The sequence below is a fragment of the Girardinichthys multiradiatus genome, chromosome 6, assembly GCF_021462225.1.
Source record: "Girardinichthys multiradiatus isolate DD_20200921_A chromosome 6, DD_fGirMul_XY1, whole genome shotgun sequence".
Lineage (NCBI taxonomy): Eukaryota > Metazoa > Chordata > Actinopteri > Cyprinodontiformes > Goodeidae > Girardinichthys > Girardinichthys multiradiatus.
Window position 1 is genome coordinate 25,896,688 of NC_061799.1, and position 18,450 is coordinate 25,915,137.

The following is an 18,450-nucleotide window of genomic DNA, read 5'->3' on the forward strand; positions in this document are numbered from 1 at the left end:
ATCTCATCCACCCCTGAAGCCTTGCCACCGCTGAGATTTTTAACCACCTCGGTGACTTCAGCCTGGGTGATGAAGGAGTCCAACCCCAAGTCCCCAGCCTCTGTTTCCACCAGGGAATGCATGATGGCAGGATTGATGAGATCCTCGAAGTACTCCTTCCACCACCCGATAATGTCCTCAGTTGAGGTCAGCAGCCTCCCACCCCCACTGTAAACAGTGTTGGCGAAGCACTGCTTCCTCCTCCTGAGGCGCGGGACGGTTTGCCAGAATCGCTTCGAGGCCAACCGGTAGTCCTTCTCCATGGCCTCACTGAACTCCTCCCAGGCCCGAGTTTTTGCCTCTGCCACAGCCCCGGCCTTTACTGCGGGTGTCCACCACCGGGTTCTGGGATTGCCGCCGCGACAGGCACCGCAGACCTTACGGCCGCAGCTACGGGCAGCAGCATCGACAATAGATGCGGAGAACATGGTCCACTCAGACTCTATGTCTCCAACATCCCCCGGGATCAGGTCAAAACTCTCCCGGAGGTGGTAGTTGAATACATCCCTGGCCGAGGGGTCCGCCAGACGTTCCCAGCAGACCCTCACTATGCGCTCGGGCCTGCCAAGTCTGTCCGGCTTTCTCGACAACAAAGTCGATCATTGACCTCCTGCCTAGGGTGTCCTGGTGCCAAGTGCACTGATGGACACCCTTATGTTTGAACATGGTGTTCATTATGGACAATCCGTGACTAGCACAGAAGTCCAATAACAAAACACTGCTCGGATTCAGATTGAGGAGGCCATTCCTCCCGATCACGCCTCTCCAGGTGTCACTGTCGTTTCCCACGTGGGTGTTGAAGTCCCCCAGCAGAATAATGGAGTCCCCGGGAGGGGCACTATCCAGCACCCCCGACAAGGACACCAAGAAGGTCGGGTACTCCGCACTACCACTTGGCCTGTATTATTGACCATTCTTTTTTTTAAAGTTGATACTACATATAAATTGTTTTATCATCTTTTGAGAGACACCTGTCTCCTTTCCAGTCAGAAACAAACTTTTTGGTTTAATGAAAAGATTGTTAAATCTAAATATTCCAGGAGAATGAATGCTTTTCGGCTTAACTGCACTGACTGAATTATTTTCCACTGATTGCAGATTTTTCATAACACAGTTTGTGAAAGCTTTATACTATTCCTAAAAATAAAAAAGTGGATTCTTAGTTTTCTTAAAAATACATTTGAAATCCTGTTTCATTTCTCCTGACCCAAGTATTGTCAATTCCCTCAACTTTAAGATGAACGTATTGTTACATCCTTATTTAAAGTTCACTCAAATCCATATAATCATTAATGGTACAGTAAATCACCTCTTTTGACTCTTGACTAACCCATTTAGCCTCAGAGGTAAGTTGAAGCACTAAACCTGTCCACTCTAGTATGACAAATTTTAGATTGTATTCTCTTTAATGACACATTTCATTGAAATAAATGTCAGAGAAACTCTACACAAATGCATAAAGAGGTAAAAGTCGAGCTGCTTTCAACATATGATAGATCATCTTTACTTCTGAGCAACATAACAAGCTGATATTAAGCTCTGTAACAGTTTGACATCCAATTTGTTCCTTGGCCCAAAAACTGTGGTGTCCTCATTTATTCCTTGTGTTTTTTAACAAGGAGAAAGTTTCTGAAGGATTGGGCCTGAGTGCTGTGTGCTAGTTGATGGTGTGAAGGGGATTAGTCATAAAACTGTCCCAAACAACTTACACGTCTGCAGTTCTTGCACTGATTGCCGACTGTTACCTTCATGTGGGCTTGAGATTTCACAGCATGACAGAGTGCTGGATCTGTGAGAGAGAGCTTCTAAATGTCACTTTGTTGTCTCACAGATGTCGCCATAATGAGGGGCGGTGGATTCAGTTTGTGTTAAATAGTGTATCCAACAACCATCTGTGGCTGGTAAAAATGTGAGTATTAAATGCTATGTTTCTGTAAACACTTCACTGAATATCACTGAAACTCAGCAATGAGGTTATGGTGTAGCGAAAACAGTATTTGTCCCCATGCAGATTTCTTCTGTTTTTGCTTTTTGTCACACCTAAATGTTCATTCAGCAAAATGTTATATGTCAAACAAGAATAACCTGATTAAATAGAAGCAGTTTTCAAATGGCTATTTAATTGATTAAGTTGAAAAACTATGAAAACCAACTTGTCTCTATGTAAAGTAATAATTGTCCCTAAACCTAATAACTGGTTTTGTCACCTTTGCAGAATTGTTATAATTCAGGCAAATTTGAAGTGAGTTTTCAAGAATGACCTGCTTATTTAATAACATGAGCCTACAGCTTAATCAGATTTAAGTCCACATCATATGACCAATATAAAACATTTTTTTTTTAACCATAAACAGTGGGACTTGCTGATGTGCTTTGGATCATTGTCCTGCTGCATAACATAATAGTGTCCTTGAGGTTTAGGTCACAAACTGATGGCAAGACATTTGTCTTTAGGATTATCTGCTAGGGAGCATTACTTACTGCAAAATGTCCATGTCCTGCAGCATAAAAGCAGCCCCAGACCACCACACTAATACCACAATACAGTATTTGATTGTCTGTCAGTGCCATTTGCGATGGGACCCACACCTTTTAAAAAGTATCATTGCATCTCACTAGTCCACAGTATATTTTCTATAAATTCTTGGGAATCATAGAGATCTTATTTTGCAAATCTGGGATAGACCTTTGTGTTCTTTTGGTCAGCAGTGGTTTTATTCTCTCATGGATGTCATTTTTGTCGAGTCTTTTTCTTATTTTTAAATCAAGAAAACCGACATTAACTGAGGTAAGTGAGTGATGTTGTTCTGGGTTCTTTTGTGACTTCCTGGTCAACTTGTTAATGCAATCTTGGAGTAATTTTTAGTAGACACCCACTCCTTGAAGGCTTTATCACTGTCTAATCTATTTTCCAATTGTGGATAATGGCTCTCACTGTGGTTTCCTGGCATCCTCAAACCTTAGAAATGATTTTGTAATCATTTCCAAATTGATATATGTCAATAACTTTGTGTATTAGCTGTTCTTGAATTTCTTTTGATCGAGGCATGATCTCTTAGCCAACTTTATGTTGTCAGAGAGGTTGTATTTTAGTTATTTCTAAAAGTAATCAGGGCTGGCTGTGACAGATGAAACTTAGCTAAAAATATGTTCTGTTGATTCACAATTAAACAAAGAGAGCAATTATATTTTCACTTGGAGCCAGGCTGGTTGGGATATCCTTAACCCTAAATGAACTAAAATTCTCATTTGAAAATACCTTTTTGCATTTATTCAGGTTATCTTTGTCTAATGTTGTGTGATCTGAAACATTCAAGTGTACAGAAAGAGCAATCACAAAAGAAATTAGCAATACTTTTCATGACATTGATCAAAGCAGGTTAAAGAGCACATGATTTACATTTTCAATAATGCTATTTTACTGTATTCTTAAAGAGAATTACATGTACTAGTAATAGTAACTGCAAATTCATGTAGCACGAGAAAAACGTTCACTCAAAATATACATCAAAAACAACAAAACAATGACTTGATGACAGAAGAATGAACCAAAATCTGATAGGAAATCTCCGGGGGTCCTTTGAGGAATGGCTGTGGACAAGAGATCTCTTCACTGTCAAATATACAGTATTTGGATATATTTTGCAAAGGTAGATTGAGAAAATATCAGCAATTTAGTAAAACCAACACAGTTATAAAATGTCCATGGTTACCTAAGGGTTTACAACATGCTAGTAAGAAGATAAATACTTTTTAGACAATTCATCAGATTAAAGAACGAAGAATCTGAACATAGATATATAAATATATAAAAACAAATTAACTGATATTATAAGAATTAGTAAGAAATTATATTGCACCGATCTTTTAAATAATAAGAATAACACTAAGAGGGTCTGAGAAATACTAAATACTGTTATTAAAGGGAATACAAAAAATAATACATATCCAGACTACTTTAGTGATAAGAACTGTGATAACTATAATATGAATACAATTGTAGATATTTTCAATACGTTTTGTGTAAATGTTGGGCCAGACTTGGCAGATAAAATCCCTAAGTGTATAATCAAGTAATTAGATAATTCATCCATAGAAATAAATTCAAAGACGATTTTTCTGTCTAGAGTAACTGAGGTAGAAAATAATAGATATTGTTAATAAGTGTAAGAACAAATAATCTACTGATTGTTATGATATAGATATGACATTAGTAAAAAGAATTAAACATAGTATCTCTAAACCATCAACGTATATATGTAATATATCATTTCAAACAGGAACTTTTCCAAATAACATGAAATGCAAGAATGCAAACAGACACATTTTCACTAACTATAGTCCTGTCTCTCTGCTCCCTTAGTTTTCTAAAATCTTAGAAAAACTCTTCAATAATAGATTAGAGAAATGTATAGAAAAACATAATTTGATCAATGAATGTCAGTATGGGTTTAGGTCAGCTATGTCAACATCAATGGCCATAATCGATGCTGTGGAAGAGATTACAAATAGTTTAGAGAGGAGGAAATATGCAGTGGGAATATTTATTGACCTAAAAAAAGCCTTTGATACTCTGAAGCATAAAATATTACTCAGAAAACTGGAAAGATATGGCATTAGGGTAGCGGCTTGGAGTTAGATTCAAAGTTATTTAATGAAGAGACAACATTAATGTAGGATGGGTGAGTTTAAGTCAGGGTATTTGGGCATTGCTTGTGGGGTCCCACAGGGATCTGTATTGGGTCCAATGTTGTTTAATTTCTATAATAATGATATATCTAATGTATCTAAGTTATTACACTTAATTCTACTTACGGATGACACCAATATGTTTTACTCAATTGATAGTTATAGTGATTTAGTATACAATATAAATAATGAATTACTTAAACTAAAATCATGGATGGATATCAATAAATTATCTCTAAATTTAAATAAAGCTAAAGTAATGTTTTTTGGAAATTACAAGGAAAATTTTAACTCAGTAATAAATATAGATGGTATTGATACCATGTCAGAAATAAAATTTTGGGAATAATTATTGACAGCAAATTGAGCTACAAACCACACATCAGACACATACAAAGTAAAATTTCTAAAAGTGTCTCAATTATTTACAAGGTTAAATACTTCTTGGAATATAATGCATTGTGATTATTGTATTGCACATTAGTATTTAATCTACTGTATAGAAATCTGGGGCAATAACTATAGAAGTTTACTACATCCCCTCTTTATACTCCAAAAACATGCTGTGAGAGTTATAAATAAAATAGGATTTTGTGATCACACTAATACTTTATTCTGGCAGTCTAAATTGTTAAACATTTTTTGATTTAGGAGATTTTTATACTGCACAGTTTCTATATAAACCCAGTAAAAATGTATTACCTACTAACATCCAAAAGCTCTTTACACAGAGAGAAGGGGGTTATTATCTGAGGGGCTGTGGTAACTTTAAGATCCAAGCAGTGAGAACTACTAGGAAAAGTTTGTGTGTGTCTGTGTGTGGTGTTAAACCTTGGAACCGATTGGGATCGCAGCTCAAGCAATGTCCAAATATTCATCAATTTAAATTAAGATATCAAGAAACAGTTTGGTCACAATACATGGTTATTGGCAGGGGGGTCTGACTGGACCTGTAATGTATATTTGTATATTGTGGTTATAATAACTATATATTGAATATGTTGATTCTTTATGTATATTGTTATTGATGTAATATGCTATGTTGATGTGACAGTGAAAATTTAGTTACTAAACTGTAAATGGCAGCAATCATGTAATTTCTAAAGGAATGGGAAAGGGGGGTGTGACTAAATAAGTTTTTCTTCATCCCACTCCTTTCCAAGTCATTCTTAGTATTATTATTCCTATTATTGTTGTTATTACTATTTTTGTATTCTGTAGTACACTATACTTATTTTATTTTTGTATTATATGCATTTTCTTACTGGCTTGGAATAAACCTTTAAAATAAAATAAATAAATGAAATAAAATAAAATAAAATAAGTCAAGATGTGGGATGCTGACAGACAGCTACCAAAGAACACTGACTGCTGAAACTGAGTCAAAAGGTAAAGGTAAAATTAATATTAGTTTAAAGGTGGGCTTACATTGTTGTCTTTCTAACAGAATTGTTTATTTTCCAGTTAAATAGTTAAGGACAAATCATCATTTGTAGAAAAAATGAGGTCTATCTTTTAACATTAGAAAGACATGACATTTTAAGAGGGGTGTAAACACTTTTGAGAGCTTGTATATTGTAGTAATGTAGGGTCAGAGTGCCATTTGAAATTCTGAAGAAATAGATACTCCAGTCACAGAGATACCTTTTCCCAGAAGGTTCATAGCTATTTCAGCAGGACAGTGCCAGGGCTCATTCAGTACAACTTCCAGCAGTGCTGTTTAATAGATGCACAGTGTGTTTGCCTGGCTGCTCCTCCTGCAGTCTAGAGTTTTTTGCTACAGAAAATGTAAGGCGAATATTATGGACGCGGCTCAGACGATATGAATGAACTGTGGGCAGTTGAAATTTTATATGCAACACAACTAAAAAAGGATTTAACTCTCAAAAGTACACCAGTATGTGTCATCATGATTTGAATGGTTTACAGTTTGTTCAAATTTACCAAAGACCTCAGATATCTGGATCATCACAGTAAGCGGAATTATTTTTATCCACAGTGGTGATGAATTTTAACTGAATGAGCCACAAATTACAAAGAGCAATAATCCTGTGATGATTAGAACGTTATACCTGACATCAAGTGTGTGTGGTTGTGGTGCCAACAACACAACCACACACACGCTTTGACACACACCCACATTCATTGATCATTTCCTCTCCTGTGGCACTTATTTGAAGAGTTATTTGCCCAATTATGCAAATATTTTCTTTCCCGCTCCGGGAGGCATTGCTGTAGCCGCTTTGGCAGATGTGATGTCAATTTAATCACACACTCGAAGATACGAGCATGGAGCCGGCTTCGGGGTTAGCGCTGGATGGACCCCTGTGGAGATACAGTGTGGGCAGCGGATGTGCTGACGGCAAGTCAATAAAAGCGCAATATGCTTACAACAAAATGTGACTATATAATATGTTCTTTCTTTGAGTGGAATTTTATGATTAATGAACAGGCTATCAGTCACTCTGGTAGTTTATGTCTAATTGTTTTGATGTTATTTCAAACTAAACCCACTCAGAGCAGTACATTTTTCTTACAAAGTTCGGTTTAAAAACTATTTTATACAAAATTATGAAGTCAATGTTATGTTTTTGTCATCTCAAATCTGAATGTTAATATGACTGTTTATGCATTAAGCGATATTAAGATTTTATTTGGCTATTTTACTGCTCTAAACATGACAAAAAATGCTGAGTAGATGTAAAATTATTCACTGTAAGACAAAGAGTGGTGAAAATTATTTTAGGTGATGCTGAACAAAGATAACAAATATTGCTTCACTTAATAGACACTTAAAACACTTTTTTGATGCCGCTTTAACCATTTTGTTTAACAGAGAAATTAGGAAACTGTTGTATATTTCTTTTTTAAAGAAAATGTAATTGCCATCTTAAAACATTTTTTCATCTATATTCATATACAGCAAACTTTCAGACATTTGTACCACAAAAGTGAATTTATTTTAAAATAAAAGATCACCCCAAGTCAAGTCCTGCCTTTTCTAGATCACCCCTAAAAGCTGGCTTCAAAGGAGTTCAAGACACAAAGCAATCAGCAGAGTTGAGGTCTGTCTGTATTTAACCAGCATGCGCATCCACACACACACACACACACACACACACACACACACACACACAGAGTTACGCAACAAGAATCTAGTCTCCATTGCACTTAATCCCCTGTAGCAACTTAATCCCAGGGTTAAGCAAACTCTCCTCCTCAAGCCTCCCTGCTGCTGCTCTCAGAGCACAGAAGGAAGGAAGGGAAAAGAGCTGAAGATAAGACAAGACAAAACAAAGAAATGCTGGAGCTGAAATGGCAGATTTGACAATGAAGCCAGAGAAGCAGAGAGAAAAAGTGGAAGGAGGATAGTGGACGTGCATCTTCTTGCAATGAGCTGACTTTTTTCTCCCTTGAACATATTGGTTAACTCTTTATCTGATGTAGGGTTAAAAAACTAGTAGGGGATTACAGCAAAACCTTGCATTGGATAGATATTTTGAAATTATTTTATTTTATGTGAACATTTTTATTTTATGTGAGCAATTAGTTTAGAGGCAAAAGATGAGGCAAATATACTAAGTGGCATTGCTAATTTGTAGATTTAAGATGAATAAAAATCAAGACATTAAGATTATACTGGGTGTGTGCTAGAATCAATTACCCTGCAGTGTTGATGTTTCTGGAGAATAACATTGTTTTATGATGCATTAAAGTGGTGTTTGCATCCATCAGTCAGACAGCCACAATATAGCAATAACACTAAAGGAAATGATTAAAATGGGCTTTTATCTGTCACATGACTGGTTAGATCATTTTGCAAATAGAACCACCATTTAAGGAGCTTTTCAAAGTGGGAGTCTTACTAATGAAAAACAGTATTATTTAATATTTGATTGCTGATTGATTCATTAATTTTTTTCAAATATCAATACCCTTAAAACATCCCAAAAGTAACACACATACTTAAATTTTGAGTTTATCTAAAAAGGGACAATCTGCAACTTAAACATAGAACATAACCATTTGATGTGTTGTATCAAATTATATGGTTAAGGTAATTCACATCTGCAGTCCCTTGACATGTAAATATAAGAAAAGAAAGCATAAGAACAGTTAAGAATTGACATCAGAATAGTCAATAACATAAACAAAACAGCTACATTCCAGCAACATCATGTATTCATGGCTTGTCTTGCCCAATTGTAAACCCACGACGCCACACATTATTTTCAAAGCGTCCTTTTCACTGATAGCAGCTCTGAGTGGTCTTTGACAAACTCTTTTAGTTGAATTGAAAGGATCTAGTTCTTCATATCTTCTGGCAGCATATTCCACTGATTTGTTGCTTTTCCATAGAAAGCCGATTGCCCTAAAACAGTACGGTGGAATGGTGTGGTACAATCTTGCGTGGATATTCTGGGAGATCTAATCAAATTCAGTGAGTTTGAATAAAGTGATGTTAAAGTAACAACACCAGCCTAACCCCTGCTAGTGACACAGTAAGACATATAAGGCAAGATCGTAGCATGTATTGTAGCGAATATCTTAGCACTATCAAGAGTTACACAGTTCATAATATGTCTAAAATATTTTAAATAATGTTTTAATGGTTTAGTGCACTTTTTTACTTGTTTCTCAAATTCAAATTTGGATCCAGAATTCGCCCATGTTTTTTTTTATATGCAGTCTCTGCATAAATCTGTTTGTCTTTAAGAATATCAACAATAGCAGTTTGTGCGATGGTACTGGAAAAAACATGCACTTAGTCATATTTACATTCAAGTTCATGCATGGCTGATCAATCAACTCTTCCTGTACTTTCAAGTTTAGGTTCTCCTACAGAGCTTCCCCTTGTAAGGTTGTCTGTATTTTCCCAAATCAGTTTATTTTTTCCCTTTAAACATATCTTTCACCTTAGTCATAGTAAACATTTTGTGGCAGTAACCAGCACTTCTCTTGTAAAATACTTCTTGCTTTTTTCTTGAATTTACACAGATCCTCAATGAGGATGCAATATAATGTACTGACAGTGTTTCCGCTATTTATGAAGAAAAGTTTCCCTTGAGGAGAAAATACTCTCTCCAAATTGAAATCACTAAAAGTGGCAACACTTGAGTTGACTCAAAGAGAAGACGAGTTTTCTTTTCGCCTGAATAGGTGCACAGCTGTGCTGTACAGCAGTGATGCAGTGTGATCAGGTCCTACCTGACATTGTCATGGCGCTGGATGTAGATTTTGTGAAAGATCCTTTCAGGGGGCTTCAGGAAATCCTCTTTCATCTCCATAGCTACGTTCCTGGGCAACAGACTCATTAGCAGGCGCTCCTGAGTGCATGTGTGTTTAAAAAAAAGAGGGAGAGAGGGGAGAATATAAAGCACTTTTCATTTATATAGTGCAATACAGAAACATTATTACGGTGATAGAATGTGTTGCCAGGGATAAGAAAAGTTCTGGATACAAATCACAGAAATATGGGATATATATCAAACACATGCATTTGATTTGAGCCTTGGTTTTAATCAGAGCACAGGTGCCTTTACCTGTTTCTCGTTCTCATCCTCCATTCGGAGTCGTTCCTCAATGCAGTTGCGAGCCTGCAGGAAGGCTTTTCTCTGGGCTCGCTCCGTCAGGATGCGAACAAACAGCCCTGACAGGTTGACACTGGTGAACAGCACAGTGTTTGCAACCAGCTGCGAAAGAGGGAAAAAATGTACTTAATAAATAATTGGTAAAGCAGAGCAATCCAAGTTGAAAAACAGGTTAAGAAAATCGATCTCATCAGAAATGTCCTAAAAATATCGAAATTGTATATTTGTATTTATATTGGAAACTACTAAGTTATGCACAGTTTGCTATTTTGCATGTTCAGGTTCTTGGGAGTTTACCTTTTTCAAAAACAGCTTGAAGGTATTAGCAATTTTACCGATTTCCTCCGTTTTTTATTTTATTTTATCTTTTGTCATGATTAAATGTGTCAGATTATTAAACAAATTCTAATATCAGACAAAGACAACCATATTTTTCAGAAAGCTGAGTTGGCTTTCACCAGCCACAACCAGGTCTCAATAAGTAATTTAAATAGAAGTTGTCTAACAATATGAACAGGTAGTATTCATCGATCTTACCTTCCCACCAACTAACTAACTACCTACCTACCTACCTACCTACCTATCTACCTACCTACCTTTCACACAACTATTAGCTTTACACAGCAAAATACTTTTTCACATAGGGCTCAGTTGGTTTGAATAGTTTTTTGCCTTAACACATAAAGTTATCATTTCAGAATTAATTTGATAGTCTGAAACATTTTAGTGTGAAACAACATTGCTTTTATTTTCAGATTTAAATTTACAGTAGCTGAACCTGTACTACAAACAGGTCAAAAATATAAGTAGCCTATTTCTTCATTTTATGTATTTGTGGCACTTAGTCATTGGTGACCCCATGCTCTGATCATCCATCACCACAGAGGCAGCAGCTGTGCGACTTCTTTTAACGTTGTACAGGAGACAACTAATTTTACCTGAATAGGGCTAGCTGGTGCTTACTTTGTGGACAAAATACACTCCTCTAAAGCGTGTACGAGCATGTTTTCACTGTTGACAGTAATTAAGTAACCAGGGAAATAAATTAAATAATTTATTCATGTATTTTTTCTTCCCTGTTGTGTTCTGCCTATTTGTTGTCTTAATTTGGCTATAACTGACATTCTTGCGGCACATACTTCTATACACATCCTTATACTATATCCAATAATATTGGATGTAGTATGCTGACTTTATCTTTCATTTCTTATGCTTTGCAGTGATAAAACAAATATCAGAAACAATGTAGTGTATATTAACCATGTCGGAAAAAGCTATATATATATATATATATACCAAAAGTTGATCAGAATAAAAACTAGTTCAAGTCCTTACTCGTTTCAGTACTAAGATATTGAATGCAGACTGAACTGTGCTGACAGAAGGAAGCATAGAGCATAAGCTGAATACCTGAGACTTATAGTGGGTCCAAACCTGGGACATGCAGGGTCATGCCACACAGCTCATCTCTGAGCTTAATGGATTAGCTAAGTGTGGTTGCACAGCTATCACTGTCCTTCACAGCACTACACAGGTATATCATAGGTACCGTACAGAAAAAAACTATTTGCTCTGCAAGTATGCCCTTATGGTCTGATGGTGGGAAGAGCTGATTGAATCTCAGTTCTTAGCTGATCTAAGAACAGTACGATCCTTGTGTCATAAGTAGAATGTAAGCTAAAATATTCCATTAACCCTGGAGGTTGTGACTGATGGAGCCTAATCTTCTTGAAGACACCTAATGAAAGTCAAAAATTCAAATGTATACAGAGAAATACCCAGACGCACAGAGAATGACTGAGATGACTTTGCCCTACTTTCCACAACTGATACATATGGTCAAAGTGGTTCATGTCTGTGACCCCTAAGCTGCCCTACTTCTGGTTTTGGAATGGTGTCACTTAGTTCTAAGTTTCAAGCAAATTCCCTTTGGGGCAGAAACCTATACGAAGCAATGTTGTCAGTGGTTTACATACTGGTTTAGTCATGACATAAAGCACAGCTAACAGCTTATACGTCCTTTCATTTCTTCATTTATAGAGCACATTAAAAAACATCCTGAGATGCATCAAAGTGCTGTACATGGAAATATGAAGAAATGCAGCAATAAAAGAAAACTGTGTAAAATCCAATACGTAGATAAAGAGGGAATAAAAAAATTTAAAAAGCCAATGTATCATACTGAACCAGGGCAAAAAGTATGCCTACAATAGTGTGCTTTAAGATTTTTTAATAGTTTGCAGTCCTAATTGGGTAATTTTTTTAATCATATTGTGCATGTGTATTTAATAACTTATTAAACATTTTTGGCCTTTGGGGACAATCAAAGTTGAGTTAAAATGATAAAAGCGTGTTTTGTTGTGGCCTGTTTTGGTCAGATTTAAACAAAGCCTATCAAGTCTCCTAACTGGGAGCTGTCCTTGGTGCTAAACATCCAAAGTGTGCCTGCGACCGAGTTTGAGTGTTGAATACTATGGATGTTGCTATTAGTATGAATTATACATACAATAAAAAGAGTATACGCACATTAATCAGTGCGTAAATTTACTCACTGTTCTCCATAGTTTCTGCGTTTTCACCGTAACAGACGTGGCAGTCACAATCAGATGGCAGATGGACACCATCACTCCAAACACAACAGCCAGGAGGGTCCTCACAGGTAGAAGCTCGTAGGTGACGAAGGTGACCAGGATGAGCTGCCACATGCCCTGCTCCGGGGACGTCGGAGGCTCCAATCCCATCGCGCCCAGGGAGAAGGGGCAGCAAAGGAATGAAAACGTGAAGCTGAAGAGTAGTGTCAGGTTGACGATCTGCTGCAGTTGAGTCACTTGCAGGTACTTGACGTTAGTTACTATGAAAAGGGAGAGAAAGATGACACCGTGGACCGGATGGGACCCCTTGGAGATGGTGAGGCTCGGGCCGGACAGCAGCTCCACCACGGCCAGCGTCGCGGACATAAAAATGAGGACCGCCAGGGCTTTGAGTGTGGATGTCTGCTCCAGTTTCAGGTTGTAGTTTTGGAAGAGGGACTCCAGCTCCTTGCAGTCGAACTCGTCCTCGCAGGCGATGGTGGTCAGGGGGACACCCGATGGACAGTGACTTCTCCTCCGCCTGGTTTTGACTTTCTGAAACGGTATTTCCTCCATGTTAGTGCCATTCATAAACTAAATATCTGCACAAGGCTCCGCTCGAACAGCAGATCCCACACCGAGTCGCCAACGGTGGAATAAAAGACGCGTGCAGCAAGCTTTAGGAAAAGCAGAGCGTCCCAGATAGCGCAGGCTGGACAGACGCGCTCTGCACTATCCACAGGTTGGACTGTGTCTTACAGAAGGTTTGACGGGAAAGGTAACCTTCATTCCCCTACCGTCTCTTAAGTCAAACAGCAAAATGGATGTTTCAGCTTTCGTTTGGGCGCCACTTGAAGAACAACGCACACGACGTGTAGTTCTGGATGGTTACAGCTTTTTTTGCGGGGCTCTGATAGGATCACGCCTGCGCATTATGAACTGAAGACAAGACACGTCTGAGTTATTCAGCGCACAGAGTCAAGACGGATTGACTGGAGACAGGGTCAAACAGAATGAGAAGGGCATCATCATCGTCTTTCATAATGAAGGTGTCCATATCTCTGTTCCACCTCCATGACATGTTTCCATCATTAAACCCCTGGAAATCTAATATTTGCTAAATCTAGTTAAGCTCTTCCTTCCTTGTGAATCAGCACACAAGAAAGTGGTCAATGTATTTGCTTGGCATAGACATTACATTAAAAAAATGCATCCCAATTCACAATAAGACCTCCCTTACCAACCAGCACCGTTTTTGGCATTCCGAGGGAGGTGTCTCGCTCATTGCCACCAGAAGATTAGTCATCCGTCACTGGCTGCCATCGCCGCGACCCCATCAGTGCCACAGAGAGGGTGGAAGAAAGTGACAGATGGACGGCCGGTGCCAAAGTCCAGTACTCGACCATCCTACCGCGACTCCCGTTCGCCTTCTGTCCCTCTCCCCGCCCTCCTCCCGACAGCTCTCCTTGTCTGTGTCTCTTCGGCTCAGCTTTCTGTGTCCCAGCTTTCACTGATCCAGCACAGAAATGGAGTGAGTTTATAGAGTGTGGCAGATAAACAGAGAGAGAGAGAGTGAGAGGGGGAAATGGATGGGATGAAAAAAAAGAAACGAAGAGGTTTAGGGCTGCCTGCCAAATCGTGAGACAAAAAAAGGAAAAAGAAAAATGCTTCACCAAGAGAATTGTGACACGCTGTGAGATTTTCGACACTTATTTTAAGTATAATTTATTGTTTTAGTTGCTCACACTGTATTTTTTTGCTGTTGTTTTCATCCTTCCTCTTTGTGGCTAGTTTTGATATGATGATGATGATACGATCTTTATCATTGTTACGTTTGGAAAATGTATGTTTCGTCGTGCTACATGACCTGTTGTGTGTGTGTGTGTGTGTGTGTTGGGGGGGGGGGGGGGGGGGGGGGGGGGGGGGGGGGTCTGTGAGATAAAGAGAGAAAGAGAAATTTGGATTTTTTGTTAGTTGTCTTGTGTTTCTATCAAAAATTGTTTTATTTTGCATCTCATCTCCATCATGCTCATCATTTTGTCCATGTGCCTCATTTTACATGAGGTCTGGCATATCAAACATATAGATAGATAGATAGATAGATAGATAGATAGATAGATAGATAGATAGATAGATAGATAGATAGATAGATAGATAGATAGATAGATAGATAGAGATGAAAATACTACATGACAATTTTGAAGTGGGCTGCATGGTGGCGCAGTTGGTAACACTGTTGCCTTGCAGCAAGAAGGTCCTGGGTTCAATTCCCAGCCTGGGGTCTTTCTGCATGGAGTTTGCATGTTCTCCCCGTGCATGCGTGGGCTCTGGCTTCCTCCCACAGTCCAAAGACATGCCTGTTAGGTTAATTGGTAACTCTAAATTGCCCTTAGGTGTATGAATGAGTGTGTGTGTGGTTGTTTCCTTGTGTGTTGCCCTGCGATGGACTGGCAACCTGTCCAGGGTGTACCCTGCCTCTTGCCCATAGACTGCTGGAGATAGGCACCAGCTCCCCTGCAACCCACTATGGAATAAGTGGTAGAAAATGAATGACTCACAATTTTGAAGAGTTAGAATCCAGTTAGAAATGTGAAATTGAAATATCTCATCTCAGAGCAGTAATCATGAGAATAGACAGATTATTTTGTCAGATACCCAGGATATTTTAGACCGGTCTTATGTTAGTTTCAGTTTCTTCACCCACTGATTAAGGATAGTCAGTCAGTCATTTTCTACTGCTTACTCCATAGTGGGTCGCGGGGGAGCTGTTGCCTATCTCCAGCAGTCTATGGGCGAGAGGTGGGGTACACCCTGGACAGGTCGCCAGTCCATCACAGGGCAACACACAAACAACCATGCACACACTCATTCATACACCTAAGGGCAATTTAGAGTGACCAATTAACCTAACAAGCATATCTTTGGACTGTGGGAGGAAGCCGGAGTACCTGGTGAGAACCCACGCATGCACGGGGAGAACATGCAAACTCCATGCAGAAAGACCCCTGGCTGGGAATCGAACCCAGGACCTTCTTGCTGCAAGGCAACAGTGCTACCAACTGTTCCACCATGCAGCCCTGATGAAGGATAATGTTATAAATAAAAATCATTTACAACCCCAGTTGAACTTCAAAATCAGCTTGCTTTCTGTCAAACAAAACAATTGATATTTAAATGTTTTGTTTCACCTTTTCCTCCTTTCTGCCTTCCCTGTCTGTATTCTCAGACTCTCCTCCTCTGACAGCGAGAGAGACTGAGATGTGGGACACATGATATAGGACACCTTGCCTTCACACTGATATTCTGTCTTATCTACAAAGATGTTCCCTCCCCTGGACTTAATAGGCTGACACATAAACATGACAATCATACTGTATGTCGCCTGTCAGCGGGGGCTTCACACCAAGGTGATATGCAAATAAAACAGCACGCTCTCATCATTTGTAGTCTGTCAGCTGGGGTGTAATTAATCCGGGACTGATTTTCTGTCACTACCTATGTCAATAATTCAACATTTCTATTATTGTACCTTCTAAATAAATCCCAAATAAAAAGCTGCTATTTCTTAATATATCGTATATCATGTTATATCTTATATTAATTCCAATAGCAGTCTAACCAATGTATTGGAAGGATCTGTTTTCATGTAACTGGCTTGCATTTTCTTGATTGTGCACAGTATTGATGGAGGTCCTCTTGGTCTGCTTTTGGCTAAGCAGGAACAAAGCAGAGTCATTGTTTAGTGTCTACATGTTATTCCCTACGCTTTTGGTGACTTCAGGTGTAAGTGGACAGTCACACTCTGTCAGGCCTCATCTTCTGAGAACAAAGAGAGGTCTTATGGGAGTTCACAACACGAAGCTGAACTCCAAGGGCACCAGACAAAAGGGACAGAGAGGGAGCCAGCTTCCTGCTGCATGCATGCCTTGCTTCTAAAACTTATTCTCTCCCTCACTCTTCCTGCATTTCTATTTGTGTCTTTGACTTTTTCATCACGCAAAAAGCTTTTTAAAGTAAATGCAAAGGATAGAAAAGAAAACATCCATGCAGCTAATGTGAAGTGGACATATTTCCATATGTCTCTGATATATTTTCAACAAAACAAATTTAAATATCAGCTTCAGCTCTTAAAATTCCTTTTTTTTATATAAGATGTAAAGATTTTTGTGGAACATCTACAGTGCTTTGCAAAGGTATTTACATCCCAACCTCTCATGTTGCCACCACAAACCTCAAAGTTATTTATTGGGATTTTATGTGACAATTAAATACCAAGCAGCACAGTATTGTTAAATAGAAGGAAAGCATAGATGTTTTTTCAAAAATATTTACAAGTAAAAATCTGAAAAGTGTAAGCACCCTTAGATACAATCCTGTGTAACCAACTGCCTTTCGAAATCACCTAAATGGTAAATGGAGTGCACTTACTGTAGGTGTAAGAAGTTAGTCAGCATTGATTGATAGATAGGTGGATCTAAATAGAGGGCAGTGCTGGAAGAAAACGTATTAGAAGATGGAAAAGATGGGGTGCTGCTTTGATGCAAATATCTTGGGTTTGACTCTTGGCCTTGACCATTTTAGTTAGTTTCTTTCCCTTCTCTCTCTGCCCCCTTTCTTTTCTAAATAACTGTCAAAAAAAGGCAAATAAATGCACCAAAAAAACACTGAGCAAAGCTGATTGAGATATGCCACAAAAAAAGTCTTACAGCTGTTATTTCAGCAAAATGTGCTGTTAAAAAGTACTGACTCTGGGGGGCTGAATACCAATGCTCACTAAACATTTCTGAATATTTGTAAAAAATGTTTTGAGAAAAATGCTTCCTTTTTTTCACTTTTCACTTATGCACTACATTGTGCGGGTCTAATCACATAAAAATTCCAATATAATGCATTGATGTTTGTAGTTGGAACATGACAATAAAGTTTGTGGGTTATTAATACTTTTGCCATGGATAGTATCTGATGAATGTTGAAAACAAAATGTAAATATAATCTAAATAGGGTAAAGCCTTTGTAGGTTTCCATCTCCAGGCAGAAGAAGTTTTCAGAATCTGGAATCAGCTCACACATTATTTGATCCAGAAAAGGGTAATAAAAAATGTGCAAACAAATGCAGAGCACATATCAGCTAGAACATTTAAATGTGCTTTACACTTGCTGTCATCAGATGATGGTTTGTAATGATAGCTGAGAACGAGCAATCCCCAGCAGTTCACACTGGCTGTTTCATCTGCTGGCTCAACAGCAGCAAATGAAACAGCCAAGACATACCCAGGAGGGACTAGCAGCACAGGCTGTAAATTAGCTAATGTCAGCTATAATAATAATGTGCTAAGCCAAAACAAAGTAAACTTTTTTTTTCCTTCAGTGTCACTTTAGAGTGTTGACTGCAGAGAAATGGCAAAAACACTGCGACTCATTTGTATGTTTTATACATTTGCTTTTTGACTCGATGATAAATCAATTTCTCTTTTATTAATTATGAATAAGTGCTATATAAATGAAGATAGTCTGGCTAGTTTTCACAGAAATCTGAAAGAAATTACTCCAAATTTGGCCTT

The 18,450-nt window shown here is 38.3% G+C and overlaps 1 protein-coding gene and 1 long non-coding RNA gene across 4 annotated transcripts in view; one reads left to right on the top strand and one right to left on the bottom strand.

Moving 5' to 3' along the window:
• Positions 1 to 14,555, bottom strand: part of LOC124870286 (adenylate cyclase type 1-like) — a 59,714-nt gene extending 45,159 nt beyond the window's left edge. Inside the window, exons 1-4 of one of the 3 annotated variants that reach the window (XM_047368882.1) lie at positions 14,130 to 14,555; positions 12,872 to 13,444; positions 10,272 to 10,421; positions 9,937 to 10,055 (exon numbers count right to left, since the gene is read on the bottom strand). In XM_047368882.1, the coding sequence (XP_047224838.1) occupies positions 9,937 to 10,055; positions 10,272 to 10,421; positions 12,872 to 13,444; positions 14,130 to 14,195 (908 nt within the window). In that variant the 5' untranslated portion in view covers positions 14,196 to 14,555. Of the gene's footprint in view, positions 1 to 9,936; positions 10,056 to 10,271; positions 10,422 to 12,871 lie in introns of all 3 variants that reach the window. The other 2 variants (XM_047368884.1, XM_047368883.1) reach the window with 2 other exon arrangements.
• LOC124870287 lies at positions 14,448 to 16,458 on the top strand. Its single transcript, XR_007038731.1, has 2 exons — positions 14,448 to 14,582; positions 16,116 to 16,458. It is a non-coding gene; the product is annotated as an uncharacterized LOC124870287 (long non-coding RNA).
• Positions 16,459 to 18,450: the final 1,992 nt, after the last annotated feature.